Below are 22,754 nucleotides of genomic sequence, written 5' to 3'. Positions count from 1 at the left end.
AAAAAAGCAAAGTATATTTCAGTGACTGACTGTGTCAAGATATTTCCCAAAAAAAACTGCATATGCAGATGGAGTTAATTGTTTTGCATATCTTAATGTGTCTTTGGATAAAATATGATGCTGAACAGAACATAAAATAAACAGCTTTCAGAAACCAAACTGGAAAGTCACCCAGACAAAAAATATTCCTGTCGGCAAGTTAAATCAGTACTACAACGATCTAGCACAGCCAACTTCACTTCAACCTGCTGCTTACTTTTACGCAGCTGGAATTTTAGACCCGAACAGCCACTTTTTCTTTGTTTTGACTCGGTACTAATAAAATAAATTATTGGAAGGGACAAATAACATGGCAACAAACGTGCTGCATATATTGCCTATATTAAAGTATGCCAGATGCCCTTGGGTAAATTAGTTTTTGGGATGTTTCTAATCGATTTCCACGTCTGTAAAACTAGGCATCTGTATACTTGTGGGATATGCCTGCCACAGGTCAGGCATTCACTGAGCATTTTATATCAAAGCTGCTGATAGGCCCCTCCGTGGAGTGACGTCCTCGGTTTCACCTCACCAAGGTAAATAAATCACTACATGGAGAACTCATTCTCTTTTGCAACGAACCCGCAAATGGGAGTGATGTGACCTTGCAAGGTTTTTACTGAGATCTTTATATCAGAGCTGCCGCACATGTTCTCTTTTGAATCCGTGAGGGAGACCGATGCAACCTTGCTGGCTGATGGTCATCTTCTCTTTCAGGAAACCAGGGTTACGGTAAGTAACCTAACATTCCCTTTCAATTCAAAGACGACCACCAAAACATACTTATGAAAATGTACACCAGATCTGTCGCGAGGGAGAAGGAACGGCAACAGATGAAGGACGCATCAGAACAGCATAAGTTAGCGGTGCAAGCTTGCAATCTCACGGACCCTCGTGCCTAATGAAGGCAAGGAAGGACCTATCACATTAAGGTGATAGAACCTGGAGAAAGTATGTGGCATAGCCCAGCTAGCCACAGTACAAATATCGGACAGACAGCCTTCTACTTTCCAGCATCATTTTACAAAACATTATACAGAAGGCTAAATATGAAATTAATTAAATAAAATATTTATCGTCAAATACTACCCAGACATAAAAGCATCCAAAAATAGGATACAGTCATGTTTATTGGAGGGATTTTAGACCAATTTCAGCATAGCTCATCTCATTGAGCTATAAGTGATTACACATGGCACTCAGAGGGACCAAAATACGTTGCAGTACATTTCAAAAGAGAAAGGGTCTGGAACAAATTCCTCACATCAAATTGAAATTTAGAAGTGACTGGAGCAGAAGGGCTTTTCACAGCTTCCATAGTTGAGCTCAGCCTGCCCCTTGCAGTGTCGGATAATGAAGGGTCTGCCTGTGAGGCAATGATCCCAGAGTCAGAAATGTTCATACTTTTGTGACTCTCTAGCACCAGACAGTACAACATTAAAACTCAACCGTTTAAATAACTAAAAAGGCTGCTACACACCAGACGTGATGCGATGTTTCAACGAGAGACAAGATACTTTTGCACCTACATGACCATACACACCAGATGTGACACAGATGGGAAGCGACAGATTTGAAAAGCTATAAAAATTGCTTTTGACAAAACTGTAAGACTGGTACATGTTCGAAAACATGATGTGGAAATTATAAGTGTCTTCTCTGACGGTATTTCAACATACAGTAATCCATTGCGTAACCGACTGCGGTGGGACCTGAGTAAGAGCAGATATGTAAAAAGGCGAATAAATGAATCCTGTTTTAAATACCATTACACACAACTGTAACAATTACTATATTCACACAATTATTGTTTTGAGATTCAGCTTTTATTAAGGAGCTCCCCAAAAATCCCTTGTTTAGAAAGATACAGGTTATTAATGTTTGTGACAGCGTAGCCGTCTGCCGTTTGGGTGTGTGCATTCGCTCCTGAGTGACAGGCAGGACAGCGAGAGAGAGGTTGAAGTTGATACGCCTCGCAGGATTTATTTACATATCAACACAGTAAGCGGCTCCCGTGACACTACCAGCAATGGTTGTTAACGGAGTACATACAACAGTGTATAAAAACTTTGGTAGGATCTACAATCGCTGAACTAATCTTCTCTGTTCAGTAATAAACTAACGCTGCTAGAGATTGATCATGGTGGATAAACAGTTAGGGCAGATATGGGACAGGCAGAAACGCGACGGATTATTGTATATGGCAATAAATCATACATACCAGGCTTATTCAGTTCCTTCCAATGGACACCCATATATTATATTTAATCTCTATATCTCTATAATTGTGATGATCTTTGTCATAAGCTCTGGATATTTTTTAACAGCAAATATTATTTCTTCCTCCGTCATTAGATACTGCTTCACCCTGGTGGACAATGTGCATTGAAGCTGTTCTCTGATGGGTCAATTCCTAATTGCGGCGTGAAGAAATTAAATCTATTTATTTTGTGTCATTCCAGTGTGCCACTAGGTCAACTGTCGTGTTGCCTGTGGTGTGAAAGATACTTATCAAAAGTGTACGATCTATTCATTTTGTCGCATCGCTGCACATATTCGCTTCTCTGGTGTGTAGCGGCCTTAACAGTATGCAAACAAAAACATATCTTATCTGCTGCTAACAAGGCGCCACTCTTGAATGTTTTTGACAGCTAGCTGAATTTCTACCAAGTTTTAGAATGTTTTGTGTCAATTTACTCAACTTAATACCGCAAAGTAACGTCAGTGGTGGTACCAGATTGGATGTATAGCAGAATACTATATAGATACCTTACAGCTGCCTTGATTATTATACTAATTAAAATAATGAAAAAAAAAACACCTGAATCAATGACACCTGAACAAAAAACAATTTAAATCAGAAATGCAGATTTTCCTGCTCAATATTCTGTACAAGACATTTTAGGAGATAAAATGCTAAAATGGGTAAGATAAAGAAGAACAAAATAGCTCCACTACCTAATGGAGCTAAATCTACATTACATCAGCACTCCATTTTTAATTTAATTTGTTATAAAAGCTAAAGAGATCGAGAACCAGAACCATTTATCAGTACCTTAAAAAATAAATTCCCAGCTGTAAGCAAATGGCTAGCCTATGCCTGTATTCATTACATGCAAACATGCATAATTCACTAAAGTGTATTCCTGGCAATTTTCTAAAAGCAGACAAGCTCTCTTAAAAAATTTATATTAATATACTCTTAGGAGTGCTGGGGGTTTGCCATATGGAGAGCTTACAGCCTGCAGAATTCAAAAAGCCCCCCGGCAGGTTGTCTAAATGTGACAAGGTCAGTAAATGAACTGCTTCTTCATACATAAGGAAATGCTCTGATATGCAGAATAGCGGTAAGCTGATAACACTAGACAATATGACATGGTAGGAGTCACATCCTAAGGGGGTGCATTTTGGAGAATCTAAGATGTCATCTCTGTTTGATTGTGTAGCACTTGTCTTAACTGATTCTGATTTAAACACTGTGCTGTCTATTCTTTACTTACGTGATGTGTAATGAAACCCCCTTTTTATAACTGTAGTTTTCAATAAGCTAAAGGAGTAAAACATCATTTTCCATTTACATTATAATAATTTAACCAAATCAATCAATCAATCAATATTTATTTTATATAGCGCCTTTCATAGTGGACCACCATTACAAACTGTCTTCATCTTCATCTAAGGCCGTAAGATTCAGATGTTGCTGCTCAAATGGTCAAAGCTGAATTCCTCAAAGCAAACTGATTTCAATTATGCAGGTCTTTGAAAGTTACACTTACGTGACAATAGTACTGCAGATTTCCAGAATGTTTGGAATTATCACCTCAATCTCGCAATCTACATGTATACTGTACCTATATGGGCAAAGTTAGCTCTCAGGTATTTCTAAAATGGGTTAAAGGAGTAATAACCAAGGCAACCAATACAAATAACTGATGCTTCCGGGTACCTCTGTTGTCGACATGAATACAGGTAGATCATTAGAGTGAGTTTGAACTACAGATCTGGAAGTAATTACAGTAAGTACTCTACCATCAGCAGCATATTTGAAATGTCGTTATATCCCAAATTAAAATATAAAAAAACACGCAAAAAAAAACAAAAAACTTCTGTATCACATGAAAAAGGAGGACAGTTGATAATACTGTTACTCCGAGAAGGAGGTCAGAAAATGTGTAAACCTTGGTATTTTATGCCCAAGGCTTGCTAGAGCCAGAAATTGCTTTCTCATTGCGACTCACACCTGGGGCACAACCGGCTGCTCTGGCATGTGTTCCTATCTGAGCCTCTGAACAAAGGAGCTGGCTCCTCAATTATACCATGTGGCAAAGTCTAACTGGCAACCAGTAAATCAATTAGGACCCGGCCACATTCTACACATGGGTTTTGCTGAAATGGCATTTTAACCCCCTCTCTGCCAATCTTAAATTCAATTATACACACTTCCTTTCCAAAGAAAAAAAACAAACACATACAATATATATTAAATCTGCAGGGCCTCTGCCCAATCACACTTGGTTATTATAACTCCTTTAAATGAACACTGAAATGTAATTTGAAGGCAGGCACATACAATTGTACTACAGTACATGGAGGGTAGGGATGCAACTTTAAAGGAACCCTGGTTGATTTTATGAACACACTGAAAATTCAAAAGTATCAGTAGATTATTCTTATTAATTTTTTTTTTTTTTTAACGTATATCCTGATGCGGTTGAAACTACACCACAACACAAGACCCTGCACTGCACGACCCTATCACACACATTTCAGTTTTTCTCTTCAGCAGCCAGACACAACTGAGATCTCGTAAGGTACTTTCCTGCTATGGCTTTTCCTTGTACTGTGACCTCAATAATGTTTCCTCTGTTGCTGCACAATCTCAATGAACTATATTTGTAGCCCCAGAGAGCATCCTTATAGTGACAGAAGATGTAAAACCAATATGTTAAGAGGGTAAAAAGAAAGACACACAAACACTTATGTGTGCTATATATGTAAAAGTGAATACTTGTGATTATGTGAAAATGTTAATTCTTAATTTATATTCCATTTCAATTTCAAACAGACATAGTAAAATCTAGTTAGGGTTACAGTAAATAATACATTGCATTACTGCAGATTTGACTTTAACGCCAGTTTGCTTTATCAATTGAATTTGAGCATTATAATAAAAGATCTAAATTAAATGACAGCAAAACCTAGAGCAAACATGATCCAACAGTGACAGGTTCACATCTGTTGACACTGTGGATCAGAGAAGGTTTAGTTTGCTTTGTGTTTTGTGTGTGATGGTTGCTTTGAATATTTTTTAAATGATACACAAGCTTTGGCAAGGCCTTAGTCAGGCATTCCTGTGCGTGATTAGAATTCCCCATCATTGCATTGTAAAACTTTAGATTGACTTTAAATTCTGTAAAACAACAAGAAATGGAAATCATTTATGAAGCTTTAACATACTACAGTGAAACTGCCATGTTACAAAGGCAGACTGAATTGGCTTGGGGAACTTAAGCATTGGTAAAGTGAGCTTGTAATTAAACATTTAGCTCCCTACTGGAGTAGAGCAGAAGCAAATTAAATATTAAATTGACTGTCCACCAGAGACTAGGGGTACATGGCTGCATGCACAATGACGTGTTGTAGTGCCTTTCAGAAGAATCCACTTACAAGCGCTTTACCATATATAAATGGGTTATACTGTAGCGCAACGTCACCTGTCGCATACTTTCATTTGCTGTGTTGTTCTTACATGAGCAAACTTTAAGCAGTGGTACTCAGCTCTGGCCCTGCTTTTTTTTACCCTTAGGTGATGTCATAAAATACATATTGTTTTAATTGTTAATACTATTTCAAATGACATCATGAAGGTACACCATTATTTAGCTATTTAATTTATTTGATTTTAACACTTGAGAATTAAATCAAGCTGTCTAAAAATGGTCTTTACAAACACTGCAGTGGATTTACCCTGGGAAAATATATACTCAGAAATAACAATTAATTTACAACTACAGAGCAGCACCTTTTTAAAACATTTGACTCAGCTGGCATAACATAGCCAGCTACAGATGGTTTAAATTTGCAAAACATGACACAAGAGAATGGGTTACAGGTGAGTCTCTGTGGACTGGCATCCGGTCAAGGATTAAGGGGAATTCACAGGGTTTGTACACGTTCCATTTACTTCACTGTACTGTAAGCTAGTACTGTTCCACCATTTGCCACTGCGTCCTCATGTGCAGTATTCTTTGTGTGTTCAGAAATCACATTTATCCTCCTTGCAAGAACACTGAACTAGCAAAATGGGGACACTCAGAGTTAATCATGTGTTACTATTGATAGCTCTCCCCTGTATACATAGTCAGTTCTTAGAATGGACATCAGATGATTTATAAAGATTGTGACATACAGTACTGGAGCATTATTATTCAGCATTCATGTAACTTTCTTTACATGTTGCATGACTGGCCCTGTCATCCCCTATGGATATCATAAAAACAACTACTGGTATAATACTTCGATTTGGAATGATATTTAATATTCTTGTCTTCTTTTCTAAAACAGAAGGTCTGATTATTATCACCAATTTCCTTTTTAGCTTTTCCAAAAATTATAATTTTAGAGTTTCATTTTTGAACTTGTAAGCAAGTTTGATACTAGCGAATAAAGCTTTCATTTGATTTATACCTCATACATATTTTATTTTGTCAGTCCATACCAGTAAACATCAAAGTGCTCTAGGATAGGATCGGCTAGCACAGCTGGTACTAAATCAGTGCTCCCTACCGCACTCACTCAAAGTTTCTTTTCATTACAGATATTAAATTCCTTAACAATGTAATGCTTTTTGAAGCACTGTTTCAGTCACACACAACAGATAAACAAGGTTTTCTTATAGGCCACTTGCTAACTGTCTGTGTGACAGCCTTCAATTCATTGCATTATTTACTGTCATGTACCTAATTTCAGTCCTAATAAGTGCCCACAACTTTCCTTGTTTTCCACAGAATTGACTCAGTTTTCTTTGATATCTTCCTGACAGTGCTTAATGAAATATTGCTGTTTTTCTTCTTTTAGTGTCAACAGCATTATTTACCTTTGCCTTCATTTTGAAAGAAATTCATAGGCAGCCCCAAACATCTGCACATCACTGTATTCCGTACACCTCTGTGCCTTCACAGAAGCTCACAAACACATGCTGTTCACCTCAGCATTTGCACTGTAAACATTTTTATACAATATATGAATCTGAAAACTGCAGTAAGCATTTAATTAGGCATGGTTTCTAATTAAACAATATAAACTAAATCAGTAGTTTAATAAGAGCCATCAGCCTTGTAACTTTTACAATACTTAGCAGCTGAGCAAACATGTCAATTAAACCATCAATTGAGCACCTAATTAGGCCTTTCCAGGCTTAATCAACATGATATTTTGGAAAATGGAAGCAAGTATTAAGAACGACAATTTTCAATTTACTGCCACACTTTGAAGGGGTGTCAAGCATTTTATTTATTTATTTATTTATTTTTACATTACTGGGTGATCATACAATTAGAAATTACACTTTATTGCAGGGATAATGGGAGTACACATTTTTTTATGAAGTACTTAATGATTGTGATGACTTGTAATTATTATTGTAGCACTACCACTTCCAAATAGTGTTACTAAAGATCCTAGATGCACAGGATGACGGATAATTTTTTTTGTAAAAATATAATACAAATGTGTATATTTCAAACAGCAGGGCTTGCTCATAGAATATTGTACGCATTCACCATAGTATATAAAGCTAACACAATAGTCTTTTTTTTAATAATAATAATTTTTAAAAAGCCTTACGAGTTTTTAAAGCTGCATGTCAGACTTCAGCACAGTGTGGAAGTTTCACAGTTAAAGTATTTCCAGTAAAGTACTTGGCAGGAAATGCATTGACAATAGGCCAAGTCATTCCTAACTTACACAGTGACTGACTACTGTGAGTGAGAGTCATGGGACTTGGCATTTTTTTGTACAAAACACACAAAGTTAAGATTTACAAACCGTATCGGTTCTTCCTCTTGCTAATTTCCTGTTTAGATGAGACTGTTACCAACCCCGTACTGAAAAGTACATCTTTAAATAACAACTACAAACAGTGGTGGGCATTACTGCTACGATATGTCTTTGGTCACAGCAGCAGAGCCAAATTATCAAGCACAAAGGCTCGCTACAGAGGATATGGGGGGGGGGGGGGGGAGCAATGCCACAATAGCATACAATAATTCACTGTATAATGAACCTTCATAATTTGCTGTTTTCAATATTTCAAGATGTTGTAGTCAGACAGCAAAATAAAGAGTGAGCACTGTACACTAGTTTGTTCTGCAATATACTGTAGGAAACTACAGTGTTTTTTAAGGTACTTTCCTTCAGTATTTTCCAAGATGCAGTGCAAATACTGCAATACGTAAGACCCAGGAGAGTTAATAAAAAGCTGCCTAAGGAACCACCCACCAGTATTGACTGATTTGACCATAGCACTTCTATCAGCAGTGTGAATTTTTACACAAGTTTAAGCACATTTATCCTGCTAAGTGTGTTTATTAGCATTTCAGATTATGTCAAACTGGCTGTTAAAACAATAACTGTGCCCATTAGCTAAATTCATTTTAGCATGGAAATTTCCATTTGGATGGCTGGAATGCTGTTAGATGTGTCACATAAAAAATATAATAAACTATAAATCTGTTTGCTGTGTTATGAATGGCAAGGAATAAAAGGGGGTGTGGCAAAGTGGCTGGTAAGGGGAACAAGTGTAGCGGTGATACGATGCAGGAGTGACAGGCAGACAACGGTATTTCAGTGAAAAAAAGGTGCTTAATTATAATCCAGGTCTGGTGACCGTAAAATAATAAATCCCCGTCTATACACAACAATGTGTAAAGTGCGGGGATAACAAAAACAGGGCACAGTCCCGAACCAAAACACAAGACGCGGTCACCAGTCCTGGGTGCGTGCAGACGTGCAGGTGCTCGGTGCAGACACAGCTTGTGTGGTGTGTAGTGGTGCTCCGGATCGTGCTGACCCTGGCGACAGCTCCGGAGGTGTGCTTAACTGTCTAGTGCTGAATACAAAAACAGACAGTTACACGGACAGACACAACAATACAAAACACGAACACAATCCACTCTGAGAGCTCCTCTCTCAGTCCTTCTCTCTCTCCAATCGTTTAACCCAAACGAAGGAAAAGATCAGCGTTACCCTGGCCCCTATATGTAATCCTGCATGATACCTAGGTAAACGGTTGCAGCTGCCTTATTACTTGCAGCTGCTTCTCGTTTACCTTTCAAATCAATACGGTCTTACAACAGAGTCGCGCTTCTTTCCAGGCTGACCCACTTCCCTGACCCGGAAACGAACTGTCAGGCCAGCCCTTCCAGATACTTCTCCTCTCGTTCTTTAGCGCCCTCACAGGTCGGGAGGAAGATTCATCACCAGAACTCATCTTTCCGTCACAGGGGGTTTTGGAAGTAATTAACTCTTTTAGACAACTAGTCAGAAGCCTTCCCAATCAATCAGCCCACTAGTCACAGACAGTGATGAAGGTACTACAAAACAATCAATCAGACACCCCATTAGTTAGTCTCACAAACTAAATCTGGTAAGGAGGAAAAAATGGAGCACCTACAAAAAGCACAGAAAAGGACTGAACTGGACTTAAAAGTAGCCTCTACTGGAGCAATATGCCAAAAGGTGAAGAGGGGACTAATCACAGAGGCTCAAAAACTTACAGTTTGAAACTGCTGAAATGCAGGTTTGAACCTGCATAACTGAGAAGAAAAAAAAAGTGCTTCTCCATTGCGTAAATGTTCATATAAACCAAAATAATTCTGCCAATGGATCAATCAGTCATCAACACATCCAGAATTTTTTTTTTTTTTTTATGCAACAAGTAATCTGTCCGTTCTTTTATCACTACAGTGTTCCAACTGTTCCTCTGCAATGCTGTATAACATTTACAACATTTGTTTTTCTGCCTAAACACACATCATGGCCTACAAACCTGCAGTGTTTATAAGTGTATTTATTTTACAACAAAGAAACAAATAAGCAAAGCTATTTAAGTTTGCTGATAGATGGTACTTTGCTCCCATCAAATGTCTGTTTACTAGTTGATGTGTCTGCAAATAGGCAAGACTCCTCCACATTGAATGTAGTCCTAATAAACACTTTCAAATAATATGTGGCAATAACATACTGTAACTGAGTAATACATCACTGCAGCAGTTATACCAGCCTTTTGTTATTGGACATGTTTCAAGAACTCAACTAAAAGGGTATGATCTCATCTGGCACTCTTTTCTAGCCACTCTTGGGCGACATAACAAAAAGGGCATGTCACTGTTGGGCAGTGCAGCATGGCAATGGTTGAGATTCCATATGAATACATTGTGCTACAATGAGGATAATAATACAAAATACTGTACAAATAAGCACTCCCCACTGACACTTATATCCCAAGTATGAAAAAATACCACAATATCGTGCTATTTACAGTATTTGAACACGTCTCGAATGGGTATCTCCAAAAAAGAAGAGCTATATAAAAAAGTATACAAAGATGTGTTTGTCAAAACCACCTTCAGGTGGTGCCCTATAAAGGAGCACCTTGATAGATGGGTGAAAGGTCTGGGGTTTCTAATGCTTGTCAATAAATAGCAAGGACTCACTACAGTCTCCAGTGCTGCGAATCCAGCATTGTTTATATTAAAAAATGAATCATGATCAATGTCCCTACACCAAACCTCTTGGTGTAAGATACAAATGACTAATTACGGATGTACTGTATTGTAAAGTAAATATTGTAAAGCAGTTTAAGAAAATATATATAGAAATGACTGGTCTGCTTGGATGAATGAGATGACTTTAGTTCATTGTTTGTTTTTCTATAATGCTATATTCTAATTTCAGTGTCACTTAGAAGACTACAAATCATAAGCAGATCCCCTACATCAAGGCTTTAGAGACATGAGTCTCTGCAAACCATGTGATATATTCTGTAAGTATGTGTGTGTCGATGTGTATATGTGTGCATGTGAGTGTGTGTGTGTGTGTGTGTGGGGGTCAACAGTACATTGACATGTAGGTGAGAGTAAGAAATTCCTTGTCGTATTTTATTGTTCCATTTGGTTTTACAAGTAGTAGGGGTAGTGCATGCTTATGAAAAACTGCTTGGAAAATGAAAGTCCTCTATCTAGCCTTGCTTAATGTATGGTAAATATGCACCTATTGTAGAAAACAATGCAACAATGATCTTGAAAATACAGAAAGTTGTGGCCTTGAAAACAGGAGCTCTACAGGCATTTCTGAGCTACAACAAAACTTGAAAATAATATTGAAGCTTCTTCTGCTTCAAGTATGTGCATGCCTCTTTAACTCACTGAGTCGTGTACAGTTGTGGGAAGCAGGTCTTGTAAACAAGCTGGACTATTAACAAAACGTCTTTTTTGATAAAGTGGAGTGCACAGAAAAATAATATGAGTGCATAGTAAACAGACACTAAGCAACTCTATTATACCACACTATGACATTCAGCACTAACTGTAGCCTTCCAATATCTCCACCATTCAAGAAGTCCAGCAATGCGAATGCAGTTTAATTTGTATACTGTGAGAGTTAAATTAGATTTCAATGGTACATCAAAATGATGTTAACCTAATTTTAATTATAATACAATCTACTGCAGGCTGAAACAACAACAACAACAAAATATATGATATGCTTTCAACAATTTCTAGCCATCCAATGACATCGATTAATTTACACAAGTAGATGACGGGAGAAACCTAGAAAGCTACCAACAAAACAGCCTCTGTCATCAACACAGAACACAAATAGGAGAATAGCGTAGACAGATGACTAAGTTCTCATGTACCCATATTCTGACTCACAAAAAAACCCCTCAAATCCTACTACCCAGCTGGAACTTTACTGCCATTAAGAATACTACTAGCATGGGGTTTCAAAAAAGCCATAAACCCTAACACTTAAACCCTTAAAAAGGGACAATACTGTACAATTAATGAGCCGTAATTTCTAATAAATGCTGCTTTTACAATCTAAACAAAGAATGGTTATTTTGCCTGACAGAACACTAGCAATGAGACATTTTAATGTAACTGTCAAGAGGGCAAAGTAATAAAGACGAATAATAACTTTAATGATTTAGACCACTAACATCATAAAGAAATGAGTTCGCCCATTACTTCTTGGGAACAAATACATAATGATTGGCTCAACATGCGATTGGTCAGTGCCTGACATAATGAAGCAACATCTTCAGTAGGGAAGATTCTAGCTGGCTGCTAGGTGATGTTTTGCTAGCCTTTGAAAGCATTTCCAGTTTTAATGAAGCCTTGCTGTTAAGATTGATGACAGTGTGCAATTACAAGATTTAACAGTATAGAGTGCTTACTATAGAAAATGTTAAACATTACCTTATATCTGGTGGTTTGTATGCTCTCAAACGAACAATAAAAGTCAAGAGCAACAAAACCTGTTGAATATTCTAAATCCCATCCTGCAAAAGCAAAACATTTTCTATTTCCCAGAATAATGTCTGCATTATTTATGAAGGTGATGTTTGTGAAGCACATCAGCCAGGGCCCAAGTCTGTTTTTTTTTTGTTTTTTTTGTTATGAAAATAATAGGGGTTGCAAAGCATGATTGGCAAGTAAGGGTGCTGAACTTTTGGTCACTTTTAACTGGTTTTCTTTTCTAGGCAAGATAGCAATAACAAGATAGCAATAACAAGATGGGCAAGATGTAAAAGGAATATCTTTGAAATATTACAAGAAAGCCCCAGCAATAAATACAGTTGTCCCACGTTATACCGCCCCCTTTTATAATGCCACCCTCGCATACCGACAGCTACTCTCTCTGAACAAATATAACCAATATAAAAACAGTGCTATTTGTACTCGTTATATCGCCACCCCGCTGTCTGCCACCCGCCAACTTCCCAAGCCAAGCAAGCGTAAAAATAAGCATCGTAGTTTCCCTCATTGTAGCGCCAGCGAAATCATCATGGTCAATTAAAACAACAAAGTTATGCAGTTAACCTTTGACTCGCTTTCCTAATTCGTTGTTAAATGAACGTTCACACCAAAGTCATCAACACTCCCGCTCCCAAAGCGAAACAGAAAGTACAGAATGGTGAGTGGACCCCACAGTTAACACCAGAGCAAAAGAAAAAAAATCTGCATGTATGCATCTGAAAATAAAACAGCAAGTCAGCAAGACATGGCAAATGTTTTCTCACCTAAATGAGGCATATACTGTTAATCGAAGGACAGTTGGAGACATTGTAATGGATAAAAACAAATGGCTTACCTTGATGGAACGGGTTAATTTGTTTAACCTGAAAAGGGCTTGATGCAGTCTAAAATAATTGACTTTTATAACCACAATAAATGTTTAAAAAAAAAAAAAAAAAAGTACGGTAAGAGGTTTGTTTGTTTGGTTATGTGCAAGTTTTGCACAAATGAAGGCTGACTTACTGAAGCATCAGTTTTGTAAATAGCAGAATAGTTTTTTTTTTACTTTTTGTTTAAAAAAAGTGTTACCCTGTATATATGCAACTTTTTTTTTTTTTTAACTGCTTAAAAAAGAATGCTGTTGAGCTTAAATTGCTTTGTGAAATAAACAGATGGCATCGTTCAATGGGGGAGTGTATTCAGCAGGCTTACAGTCATGCCACAAACAGTAAAGCTCAAATGACAGCACAGTAAAAAAAAAAAAAAAAAAAAAAAAGTATATGCTTTTTATGGAACTGTTGTTGTTTGGGTGATTTGTATTTATTTATTTATTTTTTTAGTATAAACTGTTGCTCAAAAGTAACCATGTATGTTTCGTACATATGGGAAAAGATGATAAAACGTCACTAGTAAACCTACTGTTGTGTTAAGAATTAGTACTGTAGTTTTTTGTTTTTTTTAAAGATGAATGTTTAATTAAAATGGCCTGGAGATACTATAATTGTATAACTAAAAAATGTAAAGATTTTAATTTATTGCAAACATAGAAAGTTGTGTGTGTGTGTGTTTTTGTTTTTTTGTTTTTTTTGTTTTGCTTTTGTTGACCGTCACTATAACGCCACCCTCGCTTATTGCCCGTTTTTGCCCATGGCCCTTAGCTGGTGGTATAAAGAGGGTTGACTATACTAATGGTCAACTAGACTGCAACTTTTCGGACAATAATAAAGGGTCTTCAACAGCCTGAAATGACTCCAAGATAGCCACAAAGTCAAGTGAAAGGTTAAATAGCCATCCAGGGATTCCCAGAACCACAGTGCACAGTGAGACGGGCTGCTCAGTCGTCTATCATGATTTCCCAAAATTATGAATATGGATCTAAAGGTTCTCATTTGATGGCTTTCAATGAATGTCAAGAACAGTCATTCGGGGTATGTGATCAGTGCTTACAATAGAACAGTACACAGAACCCCCAGTTACTTTCACTCAACCCTGATTTCCAATTTCCAAGTGATCACAGTCGCCTCATCTGCATAACACTTACCCTGAATGAGTCGAGTATTGATTTCAGTAGGTAAAGTAGAAAGTGCACAGAGACCCTTCATCTGTGTAAATTAGCGTGTTTGTGGCTTACCTAGTGTGAGTCTTTGAGTGCATATGCCAGCTTTCCAGTAGATGTACTTAAAATGAGGAAGCTCAGCATTTCACAGTGTGTTGCCTTATATTGCAAAAGTCTGTAGTGGTGTGTAATGAAAACAAAATACACTAACTCAGGAATCCTGTTTTGATATTGATCAGAGGTTGGCTGGCAAAATAAAAGCAGTATAACAAGTTCACGAATTCATAAAATCAAGACAGAATTCCTGAACTTCGTCTAACATAGAAAAATAGAGCATTAACTGTAAAACAGATTATTATTCAGTTGTGTATTAGTTTCTGAAGTGTGAGTATTGGGGTGATGCAGTGTCATCCTTTCCAGCTACAGATTTTCACAACAGGTGATTTTTGCTGCTGGGTCCACTGGAGCTTGTATCCAGCCTTCAGTCTAACATTGCAGCACAGTACACATCCGTCTGGTATATTTCACATTCACCTAAGGTTTCCCTGAGGTTTCACCTAAGGTCTCCTGAGGTTTCCCAATCACATAAACTTGTACAGTGACTTCCTGTTCTGAAGATCAAATTAGCTAAACCAGAAGACCATACATTCAGAATGCCTTAGAGTTTGAGAAAATAATTCCATTTTTTTAATAAATTGTTTAAAGGACATTACTTTCTGAATTACACAACGACTAGTGAAGCACGCATTTCATAAGAGTTGCTTAAATTATAGCACTTTCACTAATCTTCTTCTCAGACAGTTAAAACACTCTCTTTGTGTTTTCTTCCACCAGTCCATTGCCAGGCCATATAAACCAGTCTTTGTAAAATGTACATTTGGGGTAAAAATTATATATAAATAATGTTACTAATGTTTTTATACCACAAACAAGTCAAATTATTTCAAGTTCTGTGTAGTATTTGTGAATCTAGCCAAACAGTAAATATTATCTCCTGACAGACATGCCAGGCCGCTCTGAAACAGGGCTTGGGGTTGCCTGTTGCTGTTATGCAGCCTAGAAAAAGCTGTTATTTCTGAGGGTAGCCTCTGTTAGTAGCTGCCAGTTCTGTTGACAGAAACTTGGTTAAATTAAAACAATATATGATTCATCCCTAACTGTCATTTTATGTGTTTGGACCTTACTGTCAGAATGTATAAAACAACTAGATTTAAAAAACTGTAACATGTTTGAATAAATTAGCATTCATATATGATGTATCTTTGTCAGCCCCACCACAAAAACAAGGTAAAGAATTGAAACTTATCTGACTAGTAGCCTAATAAGCAACAGGTTATAAAATAATGTATCCTTCTATTTCAGTAGAAAAATAATTATAAATATGAATAACTTGTAAGTGAATAAGTTTATAATTATACATTACGTTTTGCATATGTTTAATGTTATTGTTTAAGTACATAAGTTAATATGTTTCTTATGATGAATGTAATATATTATTATTATTATTATTATTATTATTATTATTATTATTATTATTATTTAAAGCATATTAAAAAAAAAAAGTTTAAGTACAACTATATTCTAAACAAACAATGGCACCTGTAAAATCCATTCACAGGATTCATAGTAATACAGTAATATATTTACCAAGGAAAGAGTGGAGGATTTTATCCAATTCCTCCTTAAGTAGTCAATTAACAAAATTATCCAGTAACTAGGTCTGGGGTGAGGGTCCGGGGTGAGGGGGTGGTGAGTGGGTAGCCTCCTTATTTCAAACAAACATCTCACGAAGTTAAAGTGTGCACACTATAACCGCAACTAAACACTGCGTTTGATACAAGAGTCTTTGTTTTTCCCCTGTGCACACGTTTCTATTGTCAAAGTGAGGAGCCTGGACCCCCAAATTTTAAGGGTGTGTTGGAGAGGGGCATGCGCCCACCTGCCCCGCCCCCTGGCTCAGGTGTCTCTGCCACAGACTTCATGTGATAGTAAAAAGCACGTCTTAACACATGTAGTACTGAGCTGACTCTAAACTGTCTCAGAAGGTAACTCGGAATACGACAAAAATAAAACTAGGCTTTTCTTGACAAGAATTACTATTTTGTCCTACTCTAATATGGTCGGGCGCCCAATTTCTACTGTGCCCTGGGGTTTCCGAAGACTAACGGCTCTGCCCTATTCAACACAGTCTTCCAATACAATACTAAATCTACATTCCCAAAGGTGGTGAAAAATCTTGACGCAGAACCTTTTTTTTCAACACGTAAACAAACGCTGTTGTCAGACTACAGTTTAAAAATGACAACACTGGAGTGTTTAAAAACATTAACATGTTTTAGCAAAGTTATAAAAAAAAAAAAAAAAAAACAACAACTATCAGTTCTAACTTGAAACTAGGACACTTGTTTAAGAGTTGGAGTACTTAAGACCTTTGCTAGAACGGATAGTCAGTATCAGAAATGCAGCACATGCTCACTCTCTACAAGAATGCCAACAGCAGCACCAGTGCACATTAAATTAGGTTAATTTTAGCGATCCCCTTACCTGCAGGACACTGTGATCTCAACTTTAGTGGCCGGGATACTGGCATGTTGAGGGTCGAATTCTCCTATGGACGCCATGTTCATAAAGCCGTTGTCCATCTTAAGAGTATTTATCCAGTCGCTAAAACTGCAACGACCCCATAAGGTACACAGTACTTTAGTATCTGAGAAAGACGACCAGCGCCTAGGCAGGAAAGAACAGCGGAGTGATGTCACTTCATAACAAACTCAACGTCACCAAAGCCCCCTGGCAGCGTAGCTGCTAGAATACTGGAAAGGAACAGAAGGGGGGTGGGGGCATCGAAATACATTCATTGGAGATTTCAGATAAGGAGAGGAAAGTCAACGGAGAAGATTGGTAGGGTGGTTTAACCATGTGCGTGCCGGATACTATTTATACCTCTGTATCTACACACAGACTTGTCATGTAAATTAATCGCATAGTCGTAGAATATATATATAACTACTTTTATTAGCCCTTACCTACTGTACATCAGGCAAAGTGCAAGCACATTTCAAATAGCACTTTGACCACAATGATAATAATAATAATAATAATAATAATAATAATAATAATAATAATTATTATTATTATTATTATTATTATTATTATTATTATTATTATTATTATTATTATAATAGAAATCATCATCATAATAATATAGTTCAATCATTATTAATTATAAGGGTATTTTAATATGTAATTTACAGACATAAATGCCCAAAGTAATATCAAATAATATAATCGACTAGATCACTTTTTTTCAGTTACTGGAATGTAAAAAGCATAGTAAATCGAACTTGTATTTGAATTTGCTATTGAAAATGCAGATTTACAGTAATCATAGTGGACGCCAAAATGTCTCACACGTGTCAAATACGGCTTCATAATAAACCTTAAAATATGCTAAAGGCCAAAATGTCCAGTTGTTCAGCATTTCTATTTCTGTACGGCTCCTGTGTATTCCAGTTTCTTGGTGTAAAAGGAATTCGAGTGGGTTTACAGAAAGAAAAGTAAATGCACTTTCAGCAAGGCATGCCTTAGGAAGACTTGGGCAGACTCCTCACAAATTGTTCCTTATATTGGCTAGGCGGCGCATTCCTTTCATGTTTTGTTTAAGATGCCTTTCATTGGGCTGGTCAGCATCCTAAACTTATTTATATATGACAGCATGAACTGAGAATCAAGTAAACAAGCAGTGGTTGCCTCAGGCAGTGATCAAGGCAAGGGAGGAACCACCAAGTACTGTATAGTATTAGTTTCATAAAAAAACTTGATCATCCCAACCTACATATACAGAGATGTGTTTAATAGTCTAGCATAACAAAAGCCCAAGCATACTGTGGTTTCTTCAGAATCAGTCAAGGGGCTCCCAAGATATAGAATTTAATAGCTCAGCCAATTCAGGGGACAGTACCATTAAAAAGTGACTTGCATTTGTGATGTGTGAAATAGCATCTCTGAAGTAACTCACTCACAAAACAACGACGGCTGTTGGTAAGTCACATGAGTATGATTCAAATCCTGTAACCCCCACCCCCCATGATCAGATCCCACTCACTGGCCTGAAGTTGCTGATGAAATCTTACTCACTCGCCTTGAGTTGCCAATCTTGGCTGAGAACGCTCAACAAGTGCTGCATTGGCCTTTACTCTCCCCAAGCGTAAGCTGTATTTAGTTTGCCTCATTGCACTTCATTGAGTGTATATATACAGTATGTGCAAGTGGTCAAATGAGTGCTGGATAAAAATAAATGTTTACTTATAAATGTGTGTCGTTCATTCTAAATCTGTAACTAACAGTGTATACAGTAGCTTACTGAGGACATGGCAAATGGATGTCAAGCTTAAAAGATAATTTCTAGATATCAATATTTCAGTATTATGATCTTGACATAACCATTTGTCATGTCCTCATGAGCCACCGTAGAACTGCAGGAAAATATCAGATGATTCCACTGTTTTATACAGTTACAACTGTGTCAAACAGTGTTCTGTTGTTAAATAGTTTGGCTTGCTATCATGTTACATAATATGCATTTGCCTTGTAATATAATACAGTTTTATAGCAACAAAATGGTAATTCTGTCACAGAATTGTCTCTCTGACCCTTTGATTTAGACCAAGGGAGCTTGGTAATCTTCCATTCTATTGACAATACAGAGCTAAACCTGTTTCATGTTTACATAATTGCTGTTACTGTGCATATTTGACAAGATTTGGTTTTCAGTTCCGTAACTACCCTATACATTCCACCTTGTCAACAGAAACTCTTTCGGATTGTACTATCATAACAATTTTTAAACAACAGATAGGTGATACAATTACAGCGCTACAGTATGTGCAAAATGAAGAAAACTGTTTCTGAGTAAATTCTTTATCTTATTTACATGATTTTCATTACATGAAAGTAGATGTTAAAATTTGATGCTGATTCGAACTTGGCTCTCACCAAGATAAGTACCAACTAAGATGTAGCTTTACAGTAAACGAATGTGATCCATCTGCATCTCTGTCCATTTGTGTTTCCTTCCATCTGATGATGTAAATATCCTTCTGCCTGGTGTTGATGGCTGAAGTGTAATGCTGGCTCCAGGGATCAGCTTGATTTGCCTCCCCAGCGCATCAGCACACACAACGGCTGCAATGCTGGCTCCGAGGATTAACCACAGTGCGGTCTCCCCAGCACATCAGCATGACAACAGTCTGGACTGATTTAAGTAGGGTATATCTCTGGGGTCTTCAAATGGGAACCTTCATCCTCTGTGTTTTGTTAACTAGCCCATGACACCTTTGTCTTATTTACATAGCATACTTAGTTTTTCATATTCATACTTCATAGTTGAACTGTAATATATTACCAATCAGTGTTGCATTACAAATGCTGGATTAATGGGGAATTCGCAACAGTCTTTCCTTTAAAAATCATTTAAAACTGGTTACAACCACACTGAAGTGATTTATCATCCCCCACTAAATCTGTTCTGAAGATAAAGCTGCTAAGTGTGTGACTCAGTCTGGTGCTCCCGTAGACTAGGGAGACCTAACCTGCAGAGACTGTTTCTCCTCAACTTCTCTACAGTGAACCCTGCTGGCCAGGTGCCCAGTGAACCCAGAGCAGACACCTGCTTTTGTCCTCCAGAGGCTGGAAGCTCGCCGACATCTGCTCTCGAGTTCCTGGTTGTAAAAGAAGAAGCTTGCTTGGTCGTGGGATCGGAGGATGTCCACTGCACTTTCGGGTTCTTCTGAGCTGTGTGGGGAATTGCTGCGGTGAAGAGAACAATTATTGGGCACACTCAATAAAAAAATTAAAGAAGTGTGTGACTCAGTCACTTAAAGACAATATGCACAATATTCAGCATAAGGAAATAAAAAAGTTCAAATTAAATAAGATTATAGGTCGTGTTTCAATAAAGTATTCAGTATAAGAATAGGAGGAGATTCAGGGCAATACGGTCAGGTGAATAGAACAAAAGGGCATTTATTAACACTGAGCCTCCAGAGTGAAAATGCTCTGCTTACCTATAGGTCTCTTTTACATCTCACGAGAATCTGTTTTTTCTCATTTAAATTATGTGTCTTAAATGAAAGCTTTGCAACATCCTTATTATTTCCGCCCTTGTTCTGTACATGTATATATATATATATAAAATATACACACACACAGTGCCTATAGAAAGTCTACACACCCTTTCAAAATGTTCACCTTTTGTTGCCTTATAGCCTGGAATTAAAATGCATTAAAATTGTGTTGTTTTTTTTCTTTTATTTACACATCCTACCCCACAACCTCCAAGTGAAAAAAATATTCTAGAAATTTGTAGAAAATTAATTAAAAATAAAAACTGAAATAACTTGTCCACCCCCCTTGTAATAGCAATCCTAAGTTAGTTCTGGTGTGACCAATCGCCTTCAAAATCACACAACAAGTTAAGTGGCCTCCACCTGTGTCACATTGTGGCGATTCACAAGATTTCAGGATAAATTCAGCAGTTCCTGTAGGTTCCCTCTGCTGGGTAGTGCATTTCAAAGCAAAGACTCAACCATGAGTACCAAGGTGCTTTCAAAAGAACTCCGGGACAAAGTTGTTTAAAGGCACAGATCAGGGGATGGGTATAAAAAAATATCAAAGGCCTTGAATATCCCTTGGAGCACAGTCAAGACGATTACTAAGAAGTGGAAGGTATATGGCACCACCAAGACCCTGCCTATATCAGACCGTCCCTCCAAGCTGGATGACTAGCAAGAAGGAGACTGATCAGAGAGGCTACCAAGAGGCGAATAGCAACTTTACAAGAGCTATAGGCTTTTATCGCCAAAACTGGTCAAAATGTGCATGAGACAACAATATCCCAAGCACTCCACAAATCTGGCCTGTATGGTAGGGTGGCAAGAAGGAAGCCATTACTCAAGAAAGCCCATCTTGAATCCCACTTGAAGTATGCAAAAAAACACTCAGGCGATTCTGTAGCCATGTGGCAAAACATTTTGTGGTCTGACGAAACTAAAATGGAAGTTTTTGGCCAAAATGCGAAGCGCTATGTTTGGCACAAACCCAACACAGCACATCACCCAAAGAATACCATCCTTACTGTGAAACATGGTGGTGGCAGCATCATGTTATGGGGATTTTTCTCATCGCAGGGACTGGGGTACTTGTCAGGATAGAAGGGAAATGTACAGAGAAGTCCTTGAGGAAAACCTGCTGCCCTCTGCAAGAAAGCTGAAACTGGGACTGAAGTTCACCTTTCTGCATGACAACAACTCAAAGCACACAGCCAAAGCTACACTTGAGTGGCTATGGAACTAAAAGGTAAATGTCCGTGAGTGGCCCAGTCAGAACACTGACCTAAATCCAATCAGAAATTTGTGGCATGACTTGAAGATTGCTGTCCATCAATGCTCCCCAAGGAACTTGACAGAGCTTGAACAATTTTGTAAAGAAGAATGGTCAAATTTTGTCAAATCTAGGTGTGCAAAGTTGGTAGAGACCTATCCCAACAGACTCACAGTTGTAATTGCTGCCAAAGGTGCTTCCATCAAATATTAACTCAGGGGGGTGGAGACTTATCCAATTATGATCTTTCAGTTTTGTATTTTTAATATATAATTTTTTTCTCAATAAAAACTTGGTTCACCTTAACAGTGTGGAGTAGGGTGTGTAGATAAGTGGGAAAAAAACCCTCATTTAAATGCTTGAAGCTCTGAGGCACCGACACAAAAAAAATGTGAAAAAAGTTCAAGGGGGTGTAGACTTTCTATAGGCACTGTATATTCTACCACTGTAAACACATAATATATATATATATATATATATATATATATATATATATATATATATATATATATATATATATATATATATAATATAGAAAGAGAGGTAGGGAATTACAGATGTTATAACATTATTGGAAAAGCTAACATGTTTGTATTTGTTGTTTCAAACTGTTTTCAAACAAGCATTCATCTGACACAAAGTAGGACTTTTTTTCTGATCAAATCTTATACAAGTCAGTGGTGAGCACATTTTTTCCCAAATGCTTTCCTGACTGTGGCTGTCTCTTTAGCAAAGTGGCTGTGGCCTTTCATGAATTG

The 22,754-nt window shown here is 37.4% G+C and overlaps 1 protein-coding gene across 8 annotated transcripts in view; it reads right to left on the bottom strand.

The window, feature by feature from the left end:
• The window catches only part of LOC121318334 (copine-8-like), a 118,590-nt gene extending 101,164 nt beyond the window's left edge, over positions 1–17,426 (bottom strand). For all 8 annotated transcript variants that reach the window (XR_005950591.1, XR_005950592.1, XR_005950593.1 and 5 more), the window contains exon 1: positions 17,161–17,426. Coding sequence is in view for 4 of the 8 variants with exons in the window: in XM_041254870.1 (XP_041110804.1) it covers positions 17,161–17,258 (98 nt within the window). In the remaining 4 variants the exon portion in view is untranslated. The remainder of the gene's footprint in view (positions 1–17,160) is intronic.
• Positions 17,427–22,754: the final 5,328 nt, after the last annotated feature.

Source organism: Polyodon spathula, chromosome 7 (assembly GCF_017654505.1).
Source record: "Polyodon spathula isolate WHYD16114869_AA chromosome 7, ASM1765450v1, whole genome shotgun sequence".
Lineage (NCBI taxonomy): Eukaryota > Metazoa > Chordata > Actinopteri > Acipenseriformes > Polyodontidae > Polyodon > Polyodon spathula.
Note: the sequence above shows the minus strand (reverse complement) of the source record. Positions and strands in the feature narration are given on the sequence as shown.